At 41.9% G+C, this 23,267-nt stretch overlaps 1 protein-coding gene across 3 annotated transcripts in view; it reads right to left on the bottom strand.

Annotated features, from left to right (window-relative positions):
* The window catches only part of VPS26C (VPS26 endosomal protein sorting factor C), a 65,189-nt gene extending 48,952 nt beyond the window's left edge, over positions 1-16,237 (bottom strand). For 2 of the 3 annotated variants that reach the window (XR_009519216.1, XM_060010307.1), the window contains exon 1: positions 15,638-15,824. Coding sequence is in view for 1 of the 3 variants with exons in the window: in XM_060010307.1 (XP_059866290.1) it covers positions 15,638-15,694 (57 nt within the window). In the remaining 2 variants the exon portion in view is untranslated. Of the gene's footprint in view, positions 1-15,637; positions 15,825-16,087 lie in introns of those variants that run through there. The other variant, XM_060010308.1, reaches the window with a different exon arrangement.
* Between the last annotated feature and the right edge of the window lie 7,030 nt (positions 16,238-23,267).

Raw genomic sequence — 23,267 nt, 5'->3', positions numbered from 1 at the left:
TCCAGCCTGCGAGCAGCACAGCTAGGAGTTCAGCACTGGGGGACAGTCACTGCAGGAGTGGCTGGTGTCAAAGACTGCAGGTTTCGGCCCACGGAGAGGGCACTGCTGGCTGCACAGGCTGAACCCAGGACCACACAAGGCCAGGAGGTCTGGACTGTGGTCTCGGCATCAAGAAGAAGGCAGGGGAAAACCCAACCACCCTGCAAGAGTCAGAGCAGCCGGCAGGGGGAGGGGAGTGTCAAGGGTGTCCCTAACATGTTGAGACTTGTCCCGAGTCTAGACATGGACACGCCCACAGGGGCCAGGCAGGCGTCACTAATGCTCAAGCCAGGACAGAATGTGCTGCAACAAACACCAAACGGAGAACTAACGAACACTCTGACTGCATCCCACGGTTCAAACGGCATTGGACAACTCTGAAAATACTTCTCATACATTATATAAGGGTTGGACAAACCTTTTCAGGAGTATTAGATAATTAGTGAGAAAAAACACCCACTTAAGGTTCAGATGACTGCGTTCCTTAATGGGTTCATACCTCCCACAAAGTTATTTTGAGATCCCTCCTAGCTCAAAGTTCTACCCTAAGAATTTGCACCAGCATCCAACTATAACTGACCGCTCACAAATCAAAAATCCAGCAGAACAAAGTAGAACAGTTAGGCTTCTTTTTTTCATACCATTCTAGCTTTGCAATTTTTCTTCATAATAATGAACTGGCATATAAAGGATTTTTCCTCTTTAAACTTTTCTTTTTTTAAACAAGAAATTACATGAAAGCCAAACAAGACAAAACGCAAACCTAGAAGTTCTTGTGGTAACAGTGATCAGCCCACCGTGCATAAATCCTTTATCACTGTAACCTGGCTATGCTGGACAGTAAATCTCCCGTTTATATTTTTCACAACCGTAATATATAACAGTGTCATTTTCATGAGTACATGTGCCAGGGTTTCAGAAGGTAAAACATTCTGAATTTATAAAAACAAATGAACTATATTTACATTGCAAAAAGATTTACTGTAGGTCTCTTTTAGCCAATAAGCTCTAGTACATTGAAAATGTAATGCAATTTAGAATGCATTTGAGTCAAACTTCTGGTTCAAGAACACATCTACTGCACCAAGCAAAGAAGTACATAACAAGGCCCAAGCCACACCCAGCTTGCAGTGCCCAAAATGCTGTCATCTGTATGCTCTCCCGGGTCCCTGGCCTCCGTTCTCCAAGTTCACCACGGGGAGACATCCAGCAATCTGTACAGCATCTGATAAGCCCTTACTGTTTGTAAGGTGCACCATTTGTAAGGTGCATGAACGACATGATTAACAACAAGGCAGACAGAGCAATTCTAGGTGCAAACTGAGATTGTGGAAAAGCGTAAGGATACCACCACCTACCGTTTGACCCCTACTTCGGGTCAAACCTATAGTAAATGTCTTGAAACTTTCTCTCATTTAATTCTCACAACAAAGCCTCTGAGCAGGTATCAGCCCCATCCTCCGGATGAGAATTAAGACCTGGAGAAGGCACACAGAGTTCCAGGCTTGGGAATAAAAAGACGTGATTTCAAACATTCACTCTTACATCAATGCCCTTGACATGTCGCTGAATTCTCTGAGCCTCAGTCTTCCCACACATAAAATGGGAGAGAAATGCCATCTCTTCAGTATTTGTGAGCATTAAAGCAGTCTGTGTGTTGGAAAGGGCTGTACTGGTACCATGTTATCATAAAACAGTATCAGTTAAGTGTTCTCTTCCTCAAAATTTCCAGGAATTTTCCCTGGAAATACACAAGTAGGGAATTTTTTTCACATTCCTGATTGCTCTGTATCATATATGGGGCTTTGGAAACACAAATTAACTTTCTGGATTCAATGAGTCGTCTCAGGGAGAAGGTTGCATTGCTCAAGCTCTGAGGAAGGTCTCCTGTCTCTGAGCTGTGCAAATTGTGACAAAGACTCTGGGGAATCAAATTCTGGACAATTTTCTGAGTTAGAAGATAACCATATATACAGGAAGTCTGAAGTCCCTGTTCCCACATTTATTTGAACCATTCTCTTATGAATGACCATCCTAGGGACTTCCCTGGTGGTGCAGTGGTTAAGAATCTGCCTGCCAATGCAGTGGACACGGGTTCGAGCCCTGGTCCAGGAAGATCGCACATGCCACAGAGCAACTAGGCCCATGCGCCACAACTGCTGAGCCTGTGCTCTAGAGCCCATGAGCCACAACTACTGAGCCTGTGTGCCACAACTACTGAGCCCGTGTGCCACAACTACTGAAGCCTGCACGCCTAAAGCCCATGCCCCGCAACAAGAGAAGCCACTGCAATGAGACGCCCGTGCACTGCCACAAAGAGTAGCCACCACTCACCTCAACTAGGGAAAGCCCACGTGCAGCAATGAAGACCCAACACAGCCAAAAATAAAAAAATAAATTTATTTTTAAAAAAAAGAATGACCGCCCTAAAGCAAATACAAATAATGGGGGGGGCGTCATGTGTAGCTGTGGGGATACATCAAAATAAGAATCTTACCAGCATCTGTCTAGAATTTATGTCTAGAATATTATTTATAATTACAAAGCAAAATCTGACTATACTTATAAGACAATAGTTTTCCTTTTCTGATCAATGCATTCATAAAACTATCAGTCTCATGAATTTTGCTTAAAGTCTATGTTTTAAGGCTTCAACTATCATTTAATAAAGTTTCTGAGCACTTACCAAGTGGCAGGTACTGAAAGGCCTAGGAATACAAATATAAACAAATTATTTTAGTTAGGCCGACTCAGAGAACAAATTAATTACAACAGAAGTTAATCAGTGTGATGACTGCGGTATATATAAAATATGCTAGTAACCCATTATAGGTCACTACTAAATTATAGAAAACAATCCCGTGTTAGTCTTTCTTTTCTCTGACCACTGGAATTTCCTGGCATTCTTTTTCATCACAATCTCACTTTCTGGTTAAAGTTACTCTTCTCATAAGGACTTTTCTAAAATTTAAATATTAAACTTGGGAATTACTATAAGCCTCTAGTGAGAGTTTTTATAACAGAAATTAGAACACACACTTCTAAGCAAGTCACATGTCAAAGAAAAAGATCATAATGGAAATTAGAAGAAATTTAAGTTGACAATCATAAAAATACTGTGAATCAAATCTTGAGGGACAGGGCAGTGGAGCTTCTTTTGGGGTCTTCCCACATCCCCACAGCACCATCTTTTGAAACAGCGCCTTCTGCCAGCATCTAGGCAGTGATTCGACTTCTTCCAATCTCTCCCTCTCTCCCGGTCCCCTACTCCTTTCCTGCAGGACCTGGGTGGGGTTTCAAGGGCGTCTGCTTTACAATAATTCACCAACCTATTAAAAACAAAAACTTACGGGATGCAACTAAAGTTGTACTTAGAGAAAAGTGTCTGCATTTTAAAAAGATGGCTACAATTTAGTAAGCTAAACAGCCAATTTATGAAGTTAAAAAACGAAAACAGGGACTTCCCTGGTGGTCCAGTTGTTAGGACTCTGCGTTTCCACTGCAAGGGGCATGCGTTCCATCCCTGGTCAGGGAACTAAGACTCTGCATGCTGCCAGGCTTGGCCAAAACAAACAAACAAACAAACAAAAAACACAGGAGAAGAGCAGAGTAAACCTAAGGCAAAGAAAATAAATATTCTGGGAAGAGAATATAGCAAAGTCACTTAAAAAAAAATAAATCATTGTCAAGTGGGGGAGGGGCATGAAGAAACGGAAGGGAACGCAGCCAGTGCTTTCCCCGTCCACTTAGGCACTGGGGAGCCTCTTGGGCTCCCGGGCCTAAGCCTCTGCCCTGGGAGCCTCCCTCCTGTCGGGCAGAACCTGAGCCCCGCACCTGCACCCCTACCCAGGGCCCCACCCCTACACGCGGAGACCCCCTCTGAGACCACCTCCAACGTGCGGGGCCTAAACCCCACCCACACACACCCACCAGGGCCCCACCTCCAAACTCTGGAAGCCCATACTCCAGAGGCCTTGCTTCCCACAGGCTGCCTCTCCCCTTCCGCGCAGGCCCTAAGCAGAGGCCCCGTCCACGCTCGAACGTCACCCCCCACCCCCACCTAGGCCCGGTCCCACCTTGAACCCTGCCCCTGCCTAAGCTCCACACCACCCCCACTCCCGGCTCCTAAACTTTGCCCCCATAGCCAAGGCTTTTTTTTTTTTTTTCCTTTCTTTTCTTTTTTCCTCATTTAGATCAAGGTTCTGTTTTACCTTGTTGATTCACTGTTGTAGATTCTTTTATATTTTTATTCTTTCTAATAAATCTTTTATTTTTCTAATTTTATTTTATTCTTTATACTTTGTTATATATATCTCTCCTTTGGGCTTGTTCCCCCCACCCACCTTTTTTTCTTTTCTCTGCTGTGGTTTTATTTTACCTTCTTGCAGTTGTTTCAATTATAGCTTTATTTTTCCTAATGTACTTTTTATCTTTCTAATTTTATTTTTTTTTTATTCTTTGATATCGTACTGCTCCTTTTTTTCTTTCTTTCTTCCTTTTTTTTTAACCACTCCACAAAGCTTGCAGGATCTTGGTTCCCAGGCCGGAGGTCAGGCCTGAGCTCCTGTGGTGGGAGCTCTGAGTCCAAACCACTGGACTAACAGAGAACCTCAGACCCCAAAGAATATCAACTGGAGTGAGGCCTCCTGGAAGTCCTCATCTCAGCACCAAGACCCAGCTCTATCTAACTGCCTGCAAACTCCAGTGCTGGACGTCTCAGGCCAAACAACCAGTAAGACAAGAATACAGCACCACCCATCAAAAAAAAAAAGAAATGACAAAAGTATGTTACAGACGAAGGAGCAAGGTAAAAACCTACAAGACCAAATAAATGAAGACAAAATAGGCAACCTACCTGAAAAAGAAAGAGTAATGATAGTAAAGATGATCCAAAATCTTGGAAACAGAATGGAGAAAATACAAAAAACATTTAACAAGGATCTAGAAGAAAGAAAGCGCAAACAAACAGTGATGAACAATGCAACTACTGAAATTAAAAATACTCTAGAAGGAATCAATAACAGAATAACTGAGGCAGAAGAACGGATAAGTGAGCTGGAAGGTAAAATGGGGGAAATAACTGCCAGGAAGCAGAATAAAGAAAAAAGAATGAAAAGACTTGAGGAGAGTCTCAGAGACCTCTGGGACAACATTAAATGCAAAAACATTCAAATTACAGGGGTCCCAGAAAAAGAAGAGAAAAAAAAGGGTCTGAGAAAATATTTGAAGAGATTATAGTCGAAAACTTCCCTAACATGGGAAAGGAAATAGTCAATCAAGTCCAGGAAGCACAGAGAGTACCATACAGGATAAACCCGAAGAGAAACACGCCAAGACACAAATTAATCAAACTATCAAAAATTAAATACAAAGAAAAATATTAAAAGCAGCAAGGGAAAAGCAACAAATAACATACAAGGGAATCCCCATAAGGTTAACAGCTTATTTTTCATCATAAACTCTGCAACCAAGACGGGAGTGGCAGGACATATTTAAAGTGATGAAAGGGGAAAACCTAAAACCAAGATTACTCTACCCAGCAAGGATCTCATTCAGATTCGATAGAGAAATTAAAACCTTTATAGATAAGCAAAACTTAAGAGAATTCAGCACCACCAAACCAGCTTTACAACAAATGCTAAAGGAACTTCTCTAGGCAGGAAACACAAGAGAAGGAAAAGACCTACAAAATCAAACCCAAAACAATTAAGAAAATGGTAATAGGAACATACATATCAAGAATTACCTTAAATGTAAATGGATTAAATGCTCCAACCAAAAGACATAGACTCACTGAATGGATACAAAAACAAGACCTGTACATATGCTGTCTACAAGAGACCCACTTCAGACCTAGCGACACGTACAGACTGAAAGTGAGAGGATGGAAAAAGATATTCCATGCAAATGGAAATCAAAAGAAAGCTGGAATAGCAATTCTCGTATCAGACAAAACAGACTTTAAAATAAAGACTATTACAAAAGACAAAGAAGGACGCTACATTATGATCAAGGGATCACTCCAAGAAGAAGATATAACAATTGTAAATACTTACGCACCCAACATAGGAACACCTCAATACATAAGGCAAATGCTAACAGCCATAAAAGGGGAAATCGACAGTAACACAATCATAGTAGGGGACTTTAACACCCCACTTTCAACAATGGACAGACCTTCCAAAATGAAAATAAATAAGGCAACACAAGCTTTAAATGATACATTAAACAAGATGGACTTAATTGATATTTATAGGACACTCCATCCAAAAACAACAGAATACACTTTCTTTTCAAGTGCTCATGGAACATTCTCCAAGATAGATCATATCTTGGGTCACAAATCAAGCCTTGGTAAATTTAAGAAAATTGAAATCGTATCAAGTATCTTTTCCAACCAAAATGATGAGACTAGATATCAATTACAGGAAAAAGTCTGTAAAAAATACGAACACATAGAGGCTAAACAATACGCTACTAAATAACCAAGAGATCACTGAAGAAATCAAAGAGGAAATCAAAAAATACCTCGAAACAAATGACAATGAAAACACGACAACCCAAAACCTGTGGGATGCAGCAAAAGCAGTTCTAAGAGGGAAGTCTACAGCAATATAATCCTACTTCAAGAAATGAGAAAAATCTCAAATAAACAACCTAAACTTACACCTAAAGCAATTAGAGAAAGAAGAATAAAAAAACCCCCAAAGTTAGCAGAAGGAAAGGAATCATAAAGATCAGATCAGAAATAAATGAAAAAGAAGTGAAGGAAACAATAACAAAGATCAATAAAACTAAAAGCTGGTTCGTTGAGAAGATAAACAAAATTGATAAACCACTAGCCAGACCCACCAAGAAAAAGGGAGAAGACTCAAATCAACAGACCTAGAAATGAAAAAGGAGAAGTTACAACTGACACTGCAGAAACACAAAGGATCATGAAAGATTACTACATGCAACTATATACCAATAAAATGGACAACCTGGAAGAAATGGACAAATTCTTAGAAAAGCAGAACCTTCCAAGACTGAACCAGGAAGAAACAGAAAATATAAACAGACCAATCACAAGCGATGAAATTGAAACTGTGATGAAAATTCTTCCAACAAACAAAAGCTCCAGGACCAGATGGCTTCACAGGCGAATTCTATCAAACATTTAGAGAAGAGCTAACACCTATCCTTCTCAAACTCTTCCAAAATATAGCAGAGGGAGAAACACTCCCAAACTTATTCTATGAGGGACCATCACCCTGATACCAAAACTAGACAAAGATGTCACAAAAAAAGAAAACTACAGGCCAATATCACTGATGAACATAGATGCAAAAATCCTCAACAAAACACTAGCAAACAGAATCCAAGAACACATTAAAAGGATCATACACCATAATCAAGTGGGGTTTATCCTAGGAATGCAAGGATTCTTCAATATATGCAAATCAATGTGATATACCATATTAACAAGTTGAAGCATAAAAACCATAGGATAATCTCAATAGATGCAGAAAGGCTTTTGACAAAATTCAACACCCATTTATGATAAAAGCTCTCCAGAAAGTAAGCATAGAGGGAACATAATAAAGGCCATATATGACAAACCCACAGCCAGCATCATTCTCAGTGGTGAAAAACTGAAACCACTCCCTCTAAGATCAGGAACAAGACAAGGCTGTCCACTCTCACCACTATTATTCAACATAGGTTTGGAAGTTTTAGCCACAGCAATCAGAGAAGAATAAGAAATAAAAGGAATCCAAATCAGAAAAGAAGTAAAACTGTCACTCTTTGCAGATGACATGATACTATACATACAGAATCCTAAAGATGCTACCAGAAAACTACTAGAGCTAATCAATGAAGCTGGTAGATTAGCATGATACAAAATCAATGCACAGAAATCTCCTGCATTCCTATATACTGATGAAAAATCTGAAAGAGAAATTAAGGAAACACTCCCATTTACCACTGCAACAAAAAAGAATAAAATACCTAGGAATAAACCTACCTAAGGAGACAGAAGACCTGTATGCAGAAAACTATTGATGAACTAAGACACTGATGAAAGAAATTAAAGATGATACAAACAGATGGAGAAATATACTATGTTCTTGGATTGGAAGAATCAATACTGTGAAAATGACTATACTACCTAAAGCAATCTACAGATTCAATGCTATCCCTATCAAACTATCAATGGCATCTTTCACAGAACTAGAAGAAAAAATTTCACAATTTGTATGAAAACACAAAAGACCCCGAAGAGCCAAAACAATCTTGAGAAAGAAAAACGGAGCTGGAGGAATCAGGCTCCTGTACTTCAGACTACACTACAAAGCTACAGTAATCAAGACAGTATGGTACTGGCACAAAACCAGAAATATAGATCAATGGAACAGGATACAAAGCCCAGAGATAAACCCACACACAGATGGTCACCTTATCTTTGATAAAGGAGGCAAGTGTATACAATGCAGAAAAGACAGCCTCTTCAATAAGTGGTGCTGGGAAAACTGCACAGCTACATGTAAAAGAATGAAATTAGAACACTTCCTAACACCATACACAAAATAAACTCAAAATGGATTAAAGACCTAAATGTAAAGCCAGACACTATCAAACTCTTAGAGGAAAACATATGCAGAACACTCTATGACATAAATCACTGCAAGATCCTTTTTGACCCACCTACTAGAGAAATGGAAATTAAAAGAAATATAAACAAATGGGACCTAATGAAACTTAAAAGCTTTTGCATAGCAAAGGAAACCATAAAAAAGATGAAAAGACAACCCTCAGAATGGGAGAAAATATTTGCAAATGAAGCAACTGACAAAGGATTAAGCTCCAAAATATACAAGCAGCTCATGCAGCTCAATATCTAAAAAACAAAATACCTAATCCAAAAATGGGCAGAAGACCTAAACAGACATTTCTCCAAAGAAGAAATACAGATTGCCAACAAACACATGAAAGGATGCTCAACACCACTAATCATTAGAGAAATGCAAATCAAAACTACGATGAGGTATCACCTCACACCAGTTAGAATGGTGATCATCAAAAAATCTACAAACAATAAATGTTGGAGAGGGTGTGGTGAAAAGGGAACCCGCTCGCACTGTTGGTGGGAATGTAAATTGATACATCCACTATGGAGAACAGTATGGAGGTTTCTTAAAAAACTAAAACTGGGGCTCCCCTGGTGGCGCAGTGGTTGAGAGTCCGCCTGCCAATGCAGGGGACACGGGTTCGTGTCCCGGTCCGGGAAGATCCCACATGCTGTGGAGTGGCTGGGCCCGTGAGCCATGACCGCTGAGCCTGCACGTCCGGAGCCTGTGCTCCGCAACGGGAAAGGCCACAACAGTGAGAGGCCCGCATACCGCAAAAAAAAAAAAAAAAAAAAAAAAAACTAAAAAACTAAAAATAGAACTATCATACAACCCAGCAATCCCACTAATGGGCATATACCCTGAGGAAAACCATAATTCAAAAAGAGTCATGTAGGACTTCCCTGGTGGCACAGTGGTTAAGAATCTGCCTGCTAATGTAGGGGACACGGGTTTGAGCCCTGGTCCAGGAAGATCCCACATGCCGCGGAGCAACTAGGTCCGTGCACCACAACTACTAAGCCTACTCTCTAGAGCCCGTGTGCCACAACAACTGAGCCCACGTGCCACAACTACTGAAGCCTGCACGCCTAGAGCCCATGCTCCACAAAAAGAGAAGCCACCGCAATGAGAAGCCTGCGCACCACAACGAAGAGTAGCCTCCGCTCACTTTAACTAGAGAAAGCTCGCGTGTGGCAACGAAGACCCAATGCAGTCAAAAATAAATAAATAAATAAATTTATATAATAAAAAAAGAGTCATGTACCACAATGTTCATTGTAGCTCTATTTACAATAGCCAGGACATGGAAGCAACCTAAGTGTCCATCGACAGATGAATGGACAAAGAAGATGTGGCACATATATACAATGGAATATTACTCAGCCATAAAAAGAAATGAAATTGAGTTATTTGTAGCGAGCTGGATGGACCTAGAGAGTGTCATACAGAGTAAAGTAAGTCAGAAAGAGAAAAACAAACACCGTATGCTAACACATATATATGGAATCTAAAAGAAAATGGTTCTGATGAACTTAGGGGCAGGACAGGAATAAAGACGCAGACGTTGACAGTGGACTTGAGGACACGGGGAGGGGGAAGGGTAAGCTGGTACGAACTGAGAAAGTAGCACTGACATACATACACTACCAAATGTAAAATGGATAGCTAGTGGGAAGCAGCCACATGGCACAGGGAGATCAGCTCGGTGCTTTGTGGCCACCTAGAGTGGTGGGATAGGGAGGGTGGGAGGGAGATGCAAGAGAAGGGGATATGGGGATATATGCATATGTATGGCTGACTCACTTTGTTATACAGCAGAAACTAACACAACACTGTAAAGCAATTATACTCCAATAAAGATGTAAAAAAAAAACAAACATTAAAACAAATCACTGTCAAACGAGATGAACATGAGCTGCAGTGAAAGGTGGGGAGATGGAGTAAAAGAAGCCGTTCACTGGACTCACTGCCCCACAAATGTCTGCTAGCTCCTGTCCACTGTGCTCGCACTGTCTGTTCCTTCTGATGGAAACACACAGTGCCAGGTGGGGAGGGAGACCCCGGCCCCGCACACAGCTTTCAGAAGTAGGCTGGAGCCTCACTGCCTCAGTGAAGCTCCAGAAGGGCCCTCCCCCACCCCCAAACGACTACACCTTCCTCTGAGCTCCCTCACACACCAGAAATGCACCCATTCCAGCACAAGTACGTTAGCACCTTTTGTTTTCTCTTTATCTACTTCTCTCCAGACCTGTAAGGAGAGTCACAGACACTGGTTGAATACAACTGTTTTGATTCAGTAACAGTCTGAAAAGAATGAGTTGATGAAGATGTGGTATAAGGAAAGGTATCCAAGGTAAGGATATACCGTTCAGCAAAAAGAACAAGTTTTGTGTATGTCTGCGTGCGTGTCTGCGCACACGTGCAACTATTACTCACAGGAAATGTCTGGAATAGTACATAAACTGTCAGCGGATACGTCCAGGGACAGAAAAAGGGGTCAGAAAGAGGAAGAACTTGACTTTTCACTTTCCAGCCTTCTGTAAAATGTTATGTTTATATTTTAAAAAATTATTCAACTGTGATTTTTTAAAAAAACACCACCACTTTGAATGAGCGTCTTTTTCTAGGAAAAACCCAAATGACAATTTTAAACCCAAGAATAACTTAGGCTCACTGGTGTCCACAGAATCAAAACCATTTTCAAATGCTTCCACAACAACTAAGATACTGAAAAGCACAGGAACAGACTTGGCTGCACACGTTCCGAGGAGTCGTCACAGCAGCTTTTTAACTGAAATATTACAATGCTATTCACAGCACTCCTAGGAAACTAATAACTACTATTCCTACGTAAAAAGCTCCTCCATTTTGCACAGAAATGGGCGCTCTTAGGGAGGAGGTGTAATAAGAGTGTTGGCTGGACACACTTTGCTATCTGATGACCTGCACTGGAATCCAGGCTGTCATTAGCTGGGTGATCTGAGGCAAATTCCTTAACTTGTCTAGGCCTCAGTTTCCTCGTTAGTAAAATGGGAGTGATGCTGCCAGGCTCACAAAACCCTACACCAGTGTTTCCCGAGTCCCTCAGGTGGAACATAAGACCGTCGCTACATGGACAAGTATGTTTCACTTGAATGACAAGCACTTAAAACCAGAGAGCACAGGTGGCAGCCACCTCGAGCAAACCAGGACAATTACAGGTGCTGTGTTCTGCCAGGCGCATGGATGAGTCCGGTTTATAGCAACCGAATCTTTACCAACGCCGTTGAGCTGTACTGAGAAAACTGGAAATTTTTATTTATTAGTCCCACCTGCCGCCAGCCAAGAGTGGAGAGGGTGAGAAAGACAGGACCCCCCTTGTACAACCATGGTGCAAACTGGGCTTGAGACATGCGCTGTCTGCAGGCACTGAGACCTCGGAGGGTCCTTCTCCCTAGAGCTCTGGGAGCAGCCCTGACGGTGCTGGTTGCCTCCTCTACCCATCCTTAACCACAGATGACGGAGTCCATCCAACACGTGAGTCACAGCATGTGTTTCCAGGTGTATATTTTTGTCCAGTGTTTAGATTTATTCATTTAATAACTTTTTTTGGCTTTAAAAAATATACAGTTGACCCTTGGACAACATGCGTTTAAACCGTGTGGGCTCACGGTGGAGTTTTTTTCAATAAATATACTGGAAAAAGTTTTTGAGATTTGTGATGATTTGAAAAAAACTCACAAGAAAAACCATATAGCCTAGAAACATGGAAAAAATTAAGAAAAAGTTAGGTATGTCACGAACGTGACATCGGTGTATAGGCTAGGCTACCACAAAGCAATCATACTGTCGCTTTTTTATTATCAGGGCATGAACTGTTACGCCTGTAAATAAATGTGAATTTATTTTTCACATTATCTCTTGACTTTTGATGTCTAGTGTTAGTAATACATATAGCATCTACAGTGTTTTGTATGAGACAATATCGATGTAGGTACTGACAGACGAGTCACCTTGTAAAGAGACAAACTATGGTATTGATAAACACAGTACAATGCTCTGTAAATGTTATTTTTTCTTCCTTACAATTTTCTAAATAACATTTCCTTTCCTCTAGCTTACTTCATTGTAAGCATACAGTACATGATACACATAACACACAAAACATGTGTTAACAGTGTATGTTATTGGTAAGGCTTCTGGTCAGCAGTAGTCTATTGGTAGTCAAGTTTGGGGGGAGTCAAAAGTGAAACATAGATTTTCGACTGCACGTGGGGTTGGCACCTCTAACCCTTGCATTGTTTAAGAGTCAACTGTACACAGCAACCCTCTATTTAGGAGAAGTTACACAGGGTTTTCTTTCACAATGGCCATATGAGGTCTCCTTTTAAAATGCATTTAGTGTAAAATACATTAAGGGTAAAAGTGAAGACTGGGAAACACTGTCATAAGCCAACAGGTGCAGATTCTGTTCCTAATCCTGGCATGAAGGGATGTGCACCAGATGAGCAGAGCTAATACCCGCTTCCACCCTGCCACCCACAAGGAGTGGTCCTGGCTGCGTTAAGACTTCCAGCTGGGTCAAATGGATGATTCCATCTCTTCAACTTTTTCAAATGTACTTTTTCATTACTGATACCATATTTTAAACCACAGAAAACGTTTCAGCATCTCAGCTGCTATAACATCCTTGAATGGAATCTGCAAACTTCTGAATGAAAATAATAAGTATTAAAGTTAAGTGTACATATCGCCTGTCACTGCCTCCCCCAATTCTTATTTTGATATTTTCCAAGCTACAAAAAAGTTATGAGAATACAAAGTAGAGGAAAAATTGGAACTCTCACACACCGCTAGTGGAGTGTGAAGTTGTGCTTTGGAAAACAGTTTGGTAGGTCTTCAAAAAACTAAACATAGAGTTACCATATCACCCAGCAAATCCACTCCTAGGTATATATCCAAGAGAAATGCAAACATATGTTCACACAAAAACTTGTACTAGAATGTTCATAGTAGCATTATTCATGATAGTCAAAAAGTGAAAACCACCCAAATGTCCATCAGCAGATGAATGGATACATAAAATGTGACATATCCATACAACAGGTTACTATTCAGCCATTAAAACAAATGAGGAACTGATACATGCTCCAACATGCATGAACATTGAACACATTATGCTAAGTGAAAGAAGCCAATCACAAAAGGCCACACACTGTATGATCCCATATACATGAAATGTCCTAATTAGGCAAATCCACTGAGACAGAAAGTAGATCTGTGATTGCCAGGGGCTAAGAGGGAGAGGGAATGAGGAATGACTACTCATGGGTACAGGGTTTCTTTTGGGGGTGATAAAAATGTTCTAAAATTAGATGGTGGTGATGGTTGCACAACCCTGAATATATTACAACCACTGAATTGTACACCTGAAAAGGTGTATTTTTATGGTACTAGATCTCAATAAAGAATACAAAGTAGACCCATATAACTTTCAACTAGAGTCCCCAGTTAATATTTTGGCACATTTGCTTTCTTTCTCCTCATATGTGCGCACACACACAATACGGCTGGACCATTTAAAATTTAGTTATTGTGACACTTCACTCCTAAGCACTTCAGTATGTGGAGTATTCTCTCACATAACCAAAATATGAATATCATACTGGGGAAAATTAACACCGAAACAAAACTTGTATTTAACATATAGCCCATATTCAAATTTATCAAAAATTAGGTACAGTATTTGGTTTTCAAATCCCTTTCATCTCTTGAATCTAAAAAAATTCTTTTTAATGACACTAACATATTTGAAGAATCCAGGCCAATTACTGTACAGAATGTTTCTCAATATGAACATGCCTGTTTCCTTATGAACTGAGGGAAGTTCAGCACTTTTGGCAGGAAGGCTACATAGGTGAGTTGTATCCTTCTCAGTTTTTCATGCCAGAACCCTCTATTGTTATGCCAGAACATGTCAATCTCATTAGTGGTGACAGTGATGGAAAGGTGGTATTCATTGTTGGTCTTGGTTAGGATGGTGACTAGCAGATTCCTCCACTATAAAGGTAACTTTTCCCCTCTGTAATTAATAATCTGGAGATGACCGATTGAATCTGTAAATATTAGGTTTCCGCAAATATCTTGCACCGAAAGGCTTTAGCGGCCCTTTTGAGACCTCCCTGCATTCACGTGACCAACCACTACTCTCAATTTTATTCCACCGAGTGTGAGAGCTGGTTGTGATTTCATCCCCGGCTGCACATCAGAATCACTGGTGTCTCTGGGTGTGAGACCCCAGTTAGCGTATTTTTAAATTCCCCTGAGTGATGGATTCTGAAGTACAGCAAGGGTTGAGATTCCCCGACTTAGAGGTAGAGGAACCTTGCATCCTCATTTGGCAAATAAGGAAACTGACGCCCTAAGAGATTAAGTAGCCAGTGGCCCAAAACTTGTTAATGGCATAGTTAAGATTTTTTCTGACTTGCATTTTAATATGCTATTCCTTTTGTATGTTATTAAAACAACAAAACCAGAGAAATGAATAACTTTTGTATGGTGTTAAAGCTGAGCACGGCCTAAAGTGCGTATTTCTGCTTCCAAGTTTATTTCTGCCTTTCTGTCCTTAGACCTTTGCACTCAACTTAGAAGTGAGGAACGGGGCGTTTGGTCATCAAGCTCCTCCCCCCTCAGTGCTCTAGGCGACAGCTCAAGCCCGGGGGCCCAAGGCCGAGCTGGATGTTCAAGGCGCCCGACGGTTAGCGCTGCAGCCCTCGGGCCAGCCTCTCGGCCTTGCATGCCTCCCCAACCCCGGCGGCGACTCCGGCGGGGGCCGCTCTTAGAGCAGCCAGCCGCGCAAGCGAGACGCACCTGGCAGGGATGCACCTGGCTGGTCCGCACCTGACCGGGACTTACCTGGAGGTGCGCCTTGCCCCGCCCAGGAAAACCCAGAAGTATGCGGGACCTGGGAGACAACAGAACCTGCAGGCACACCCACCCCTACTTACCCCGGCGTGATAAACCTTGTTCGCTCTTTTAACCTTAATGTCCAGGGCGGTCCCCATCTCGAATACGCCGTTTCGGGAACCACTTCCTAACGCGCGTGACTCAAGGGAAGGGAGGGCACCCCACCCCTCCGTCCGGGGTCCCGCCCTTTTCTTCTCTCCACCAGCAGTTGCGACACGTGACACCGCGCCTGACGCCTGTTCGACTCCCCCGCCTTCCTCCTTCCGGTGCAGGGGGCGGGCCTTAGCGCTTGCCGAAGACTGTCAGTCTTCGCCCCGCCGGCCAGGAAGGGCGGGACAGGATTAACCCCACCTCTTCCGTAAAGATAGTCGTTAACACCGGAAATACCCTTCGTCTCGCCCGTTTACTAGAGGAAGGGGGAAACTCGGCTCTCCCGGCGTGCCCCGCGGCAGGGGGCGGTGCCAGGGACTCGTTGCGGGCGCAGCCAGTACCTAGAGGCTGAGGCTCCCGTCAGGCTGTGCGGGGTAAAGAGGCGTTGCGCTGTTGAGTTGGCTTTAAGGCGGTGATAAGTGGGGGCTGCCTTCGCTTCCAGTCCCTTCCTCTTGTCGTCTCTCGTCCTCTCTCGCTTTCTTTCGGGGGCTCTGAAGGCGGAGGCCTTGTGTCCGTCCTCGGCTAGGCAGTTCTCCCTGCCCGTTCCGAGGCCCCGCGCTCGCTGCCTGCAAAACGTGGATTGGCGGGCGGCTCGGCCGTCCCGCCCCCGCCGCCGAGCCGGGGGCCAAGGTCTCGGGGAGCGCGGGTGACCTCTCCCAGCCTCGCAGGGCCGCGGGGGCTTGTGGGTACTCCCTCGGCGCGCGCCCTGGAACGGGGTGCGCAGAATGTGGGGAGGCGCGGCTCGCAGGCCTTGGGTCCTGACAGTGCATGGAAATGAAAACCTAAAAGCAGAAACGGTCCTGCCTAATCTTTTTTTTCCCAGCAAGAGCTGACTACACACAAGGAGTACGTTGCTTTGTGGGAGGATTGCCTCCAGACAGGGCAGCGGTACGGTGCTAGGCAACATGCTACGTTGGTTGAAATAAAATCCCTTGTCAATGTTTTAAACAAGAACTTTTCTAATAAGCAGAGAGGTAAATCTTCATTGTTTTGGTAGCTGACTTAATACAGTGCTTTTTGTTTATTTAAAATTCTTTGATTCTGCTATTTGTTTTTTTAAGTGAGTTACTTTTAGAATTACATGAGAATTTTTCCGTAAAACGGTATCCTGAATTAGTATCACGAGTGCCTCTCTCTTGGGAATGTAAGGTACTTTACAGGACAACAGTGATGGTGCTATAGCTACAATTGCTTTTGAAGGTTGATACATTGGTGTTTCCCAATATTCAGTTTTCAGCTCCTCCGTGCCCTCGGGGCTTCGTCTCGGTCTTAGATACCTTCCTGACAACTCAAACTCAGCAATTCTAAAACAATTCATTAGGGACTTAATAATCACTGTCTAGTCTATTTGCAGTTCAAGACGTGGATCCGTTTCCACCAGACTCACCCATCATTTCCAAATGGTAAAATGTCAGTCTCAGTAGACAAAGCTGGGAAACAGGAAAAGAAACACCTTAAAAGGATCCACATTCCAGACTTGTTTGCTTCAGCAAACCTGCTTTGAACTTATTTTGTAACAGAACATTTCTTGTTCGTTGAGGACAAGTGTGCTATATTTCACTCATCTATGTAGGTTGTACACAATTTTTCTGGAATGCTGGTGCACTGCAGAGAGCTTTAGTTCCGGCAGTTATCAGTGTAAACAGTTTGTTGGACCCTCTCCGTGTGATGGCTTCCAAACATAAGAACAGTCCATTTTTTCTCCGATCGCTGTTCTTTTGAATCTTTTCTATCCCTTAACCACACCTTAGGTGATACTGTTCTGGTCAATTCAGTTACTAAAATCAGACCCTGTTAGTGTGTTGATCTCGTGGCTTGAGTGGGATCCTAGATTCTTAGGGTGCTAAGGTACAAGTCATGGTTCTGGTTCTCAGACACTTCCTCAACATCCTCTTGAAGGCCTGGCTTCTTCTGTGTTGAGGCAAGTTTCTCTTAACTGGCCACTGCTAGAGTTCTATCTTAGTTGATCCCTGCTTCTCTGGATAACAGGCTCTTGTTTGAAACTCCTTTCATGGGGTACATATGGGAAGACCTGATGGGCCTTGTCCTCTCCATATGTTTTCATGGAAGATCTACCTTCAGCTCGATCTTTTCCATCACCCCACTGACCACACCGAGCAGTATACCAAGTCTTGTGGGTGAGGGTCCAGCAAGAAAGCTGGAGACGATTTATCTTCCACAGAGTCCACCCGACTCTTGAGAAACACGCGCCCTTGCCACACAAAAGGGCCAGACTGGAGGCTGCCTGTGGCCTCTGCTCTCCACTCTGCCATCTCTCTTCCATCCTCTTCCTCCCTCCTGAAACACAGAGAGAAGTAAATCAGCAAGAATGCTGACTAGACAGGTTTGCAGGTAGGAAATGGAACACCAGCCTCTCCTTCCAGTAAGCCCTACTGATAGCGGAGAGATTATCGTACAGCCTCCCCACTACATCACTTCCCACCAGAAACGCTCCCCAAGGCCAACTACCTCCTTTCATTCCTTCGCCTGCCTTCCGATATAGACTGAGAAGGAGAGGATTGAGAAAGTATTCCGTGGAAGCAGGGCTAGATCTGCAGCTTTTATTAATCCGTGCGGAAAGTGTCTGTCTCCGATTGTGGCATCTTTTGTTAGAAGATGGGGTACTATGTTGTTTTCAGCCGTGAGCTTAGTGCTCGTTCTGGGACAAGAGGAGAGGCCCCACTAAACATCTTTTAGTGGATGCTGTGATTCTCTGTTCAGACCTTTCAGGACTGAAGGACATGTTCCCTGATCTACTCAGCGTATAGCTCTCAACAGTTCTCAGTTACGTCACTCTTCAAAACTTGCCCTCAGCTGAAGAAAACTGCTTTGCCCAAAGTCATGGTCCCTTGGGGAGGTGGGGGAGGGGAGAGGGGGTGGGGACAGCCCATATCTAACGACTAGTCAGTTTAGGATATGAAGACCTCTTTCCCTCACCACAGTTTGGGACAGTTCCAACTCCAAAGCTCCCTATATTAGTATCTACTGTGCATAACAAGTTACCCCAACAGTTAAGAAAGTGGGTAAGAACTTAGGAGCAGCTTCACTGAGTCGTTCTGGCTCAAGGTCTCAGGTAGTTGCAGTCAAGATGTTAGGGCCACAGTCATCCAAAGCCTTGACTAAGGCTGGGAGATCCAAGATGGCTCCCTCCCGTGACTGTTGGCTGGAGGGCTCAGTTCCTCATCATGTGGGGCTCTCCAAAGGCTGCTTTTTTTTTAAATTAATTTTTATTGGAGTATAGTTGCTTTATAATGTTGTGTTAGTTTCTACTGTACAGCACAGTAAATCAGCTGTACATATACATATATCCCCTCTTTTTTGGATTTCCTTCCCATTTAGGTCACCACAGAGCACTGAGTAGAGTTCCCTGTGCTATACAGCAGGCTCTCATTAGTTATCTATTTTATACATAGTATCAATAGTGTATATATGTCAATCCCAATCTCCCAATTCACCCCACCTCCCCGCTCTTCCCCCCTTGGTGTCCATAGATTTGTTCTCTATGTCTGTATCTCTACTTCTGTTTTGCAAATAAGATCATCTATACCATTTTCTAGATTCCACATATATGTGTTAATATACAATATTTGTTTTTCTCTTTCTGACTTACTTCGCTCTGTATGACAGTCCACAGGCTGCTTGTGAGTCCTCACAGCATGGCAGCTAGCTTCTCCCAGAACAGGCAATCCCACAGGGAGAGCAAACAGGGAGCTACAGTGCCTTGTATGGCCTGACTTCTCACATTCACTTTTCTTCTGTTCATTAGAAGAGAGTCACTAAATCCAACCCATACTTGAAGGAAGGGGAATTTGGCTCCACCTTTAGAAGGGGGCATCAAAAAATTTGTGACATATTTTAAGCCACTTAGCTCCCATTGGATGGGGAGCCTTTGTTGTAACTGCGTGACCGTTCAACTTTTCCCTCTGCCCAACCCAGTCCTGTTTCTTCACCCTATCCTTCCATTCCTGTTGCTCACCCCCAATATGCTTCCTGAACATTAATCTCCATCCCGAGCCTGCTGCCTGCAACAATCCTGTCACGCTAGCTTCCTGACTTGGCCAGAGTAAAATGATATGAAATCAGGTATTTGCTATAAAATAACTCCAGGCCGAGGGGGAGCAGCAGGAAGAAGGGAGGAGTTGTGACCGGCAGGATGATTGTTGAAACAGATGTTGATAATTACTGAAGCTGGGTGATGGGAACATGGGGCTTTATTGTACCATCTCTCTGCTTTGTATGTATCTTTGAATTCCATAGTAGAAGACAAGATAAATATATGCAGTAGGATAATATTTTTTAACTATTAGCTGAAGTATTTTTTATGCCCTGTAATTCCTAGTAGGTGACCCCCAAAATTCCTTACATCAAATTTACACCTTGAATCAAAAAATGTGTGATAAACAGCACTTTTCCAAAGATATGAAATGTGTCTGGTCTAGAGGAAGGGGTGTGAACAGAGAATGGAGCAAAAATATCCTGGGGTGAGGTCTGGCTATCTGTCCTCTGAAGTCAACAGCCCACTTGGAGTTGGGGATGGACAGGGCTGCAGAAAATGATGGAAAACTCAGAGAGGCTGAATGAGCGTGAAGGAGCAGAGGATGAGCAGATCCAGCAAGAGTGCGTTGTGAGCTGGGTGGGGAGAGCTCAAGCTTACTCTAGAAGCCCTCTAGCGTGGTGTTGCCTTTGCTGAAATGGACTGCAAATTACTGCAGCTGGGTCACTGGCCAAGATACATGGCATTTTCTTTTTTTGTTTTTTATTGGAATATAATTGATTTACAATGTTGTGTTAGTTTCAGGTGTACAGCAAAGTGAATCAGATATACATATACATATATCCACTCTTCTTTAGATTCTTTTCCCATATAGGTCATTAACGAGTAATGAGTAGAGTTCCCTGTGCTATATAGTAGGTCCTTATTAGTTATCTATTTTATATACAGTAGTGTGTACATGTCAAGTCCAGTCTCCCAATTTATCCCTCCTCCCCTTCCCCCCTTAACCATAAGTTTGTTTTGTACATCTGTGACTCTATTCCTCTTTTGTAAATAAGTTCATTTGTACCATTTTTTTAGATTCCACATGTAAGCGATATCATATGATATTTGTCTTTCTCTGACTTACTTCACTCAGTATGACTATCTCTAGGTCCATCCATGTTGCTGCAAATGGCATTATTTTATTCTTTTTGTGGCTGAGTAATATTCCATTGTATATATGTACCACATCTTCTGTATCCATTTCTCTGTTGATGGATATTTAGGTGGCTTCCATGTCCTGGCTATTGTAAATAGTGCTGCAATGAACATTGGGGTGCATCTATCTTTTTAAATTATGGTCTTCTCTGGATATATAACCAGGGTGGGATTGCTGGATCATATGGTAGTTCTATTTTTAGTTTTTTAAGGAACCTCTATACTGTTCTCCATAGTGGCTGTATCAATTTACATTCCCACCAACAGTGCAAGAGGGTTCCCTTTTCTCCACACCCTCTCCAGCATTTATTGTTTGTAGACTTTTTGATGATGGCCATTCTGACCAGTGTGTGGTGATATCTAATTGTAGTTTTGATTTGCATTTCTCTAATAATTAGTGATGTTGAGCATCTTTTCATGTGCTTTTTGACCATCTGTATATCTTCTTTGGAGAAATGTCTATTTAGATATTCCACCTATTTCTTGATTGGATTGTTTGTGGGTTTTGATGTGGAGCTACATGAGCTCTTTGTATATTTTGGAGATTAATCCCGTGTCAGTTGCTTCATTTGTAAACATTTTGTCCTGTTCTGAGGGTTGTCTTTTCATTTTGTTTATGGTTTCCTTTGCTGTGCAAAAACTTTTAAGTTTAATCGGGTCCCATTTGTTTATTTTTGTTTTTATTTTCATTACTCTAGGAGGTGGATCAAAAAAGATCTTGCTGTGATTTATGTCAGACAGTGTTCTCCCTGTTTTCCTCCAAGAGTTTTATAGTATCCAGCCTTATATTTAGGTCCATTTTGAGTTTATTTTTGTATATGGCATTAGGGAGTGTTCTAATTTCATTCTTTTACATGTAGCTGTCCAGTTTTCCCAGCACCACTTATTGAAGAGACTGTCTTTTCTCCATTGTATATTCTTGCCTCCTTTGTCATAGATTAGGTGACCATAGGTGCAGGGGTTTATCTCTGGACTTTCTATCCTGTTCCATTGATCTATATTTCTGTTTTTGTGGTACAGGGCATTTTTGAACCACACGACTCTCCCATCCCAGCCAAGAAGAAGAATGGGGATGTGAAAGGAGAAGGTAAGACACTATCACTTGAGTTCCAACTGAACAGTAAGATTGAATTTTTTCCCCCACCCTCAGCAGAAATGATTGCTGGAGAGCTAAACTGGGTTAAGTTATAGAGAAATGAAGATTGTTACTTTTTTGGCCATTTATATGTTGTGCCTGTAAATCTTAAAACAGCTACATATACAAAAATCAATAGACATTTCTATTTAACAGCAATAACCAGTTAGAAAATAAAATGAAAATGGGGATTGTATCCTAAATAGCAATAAAAATCTAAAATACTCGGGAGTAATTTGAATGTAACATATGCTTGAGTTACATGAATAAAGTTATGAGGCTGAATTAGGATATATGAGTTATGAAAAATGGAGAGATGTGTAGTATTTCTGAATAGAATATCTAAATACTTTTAAATGCCCATCCTTATAAAATTAATTTTTAGTCTTCATTAATTCCCCTCAATATAATTTTTAATGAGGAAATTTAATGAAATCACGTTAAAATTCTTCTGAAAACATAATGAATGCTAAAAAATGATGTATCTTTTAAAAAAGTTAATTGCAGGGAAAAGAGTCCTACTTAGCACAAAGTAGAGCTATAAGAGTTAAAACCACATCATTCTGGCATAAGATCAGTTGGACAGGATAGCTCAGAACAGACACCAATATATTAGTATTTAAGACTTTAATATATGATAAACGAATTATCACAAATCTGTAGAAAACAGAGGATTATTTGGCAAATGATATTAGACTAAATGACTTGATAGAAGAAAAATTCATTTAGATTTTGCTCTCTCACCATAAGCTCTCCTATCCCCTCCTCCTGCCAAAAATTAGTTGGATTAAGAGTTCAGGAAATGACAAAACAGGGAATTCCCTGGCAGTCCAGTGGTTAGGACTCGGCCCTTTCACTGCTGGGCCCAGGTTCAATCCCTGGTCAGGGAACTAAGATCCTGCAAGCTGTGCAGTACAGCCAAAAAACAAATAATAATAATAAAAGGAAATGATAAAACAAGTTAGGCATAGATTTTTTTTAATATAGTTTTTTTTAATGTTTATTTTATTTTTGGCTGCACAATCTCCCTATCTTAAGGTTAACCATGCCACATAACAACATAATCCTGGGAGAGATATTTCATCGTATTCACAGCTTCTACCCACACTCAAAAGGGATGAAATTATACAAGGGTGAAGGTCATTGGGGGATCATTCTTAAGATTTTGACTGTCAAATCTATAAGAAGAACT

This window comes from Delphinus delphis, chromosome 4 (genome assembly GCF_949987515.2).
Source record: "Delphinus delphis chromosome 4, mDelDel1.2, whole genome shotgun sequence".
NCBI lineage: Eukaryota > Metazoa > Chordata > Mammalia > Artiodactyla > Delphinidae > Delphinus > Delphinus delphis.
This window is presented reverse-complemented; position numbering and strand designations above follow the sequence as displayed.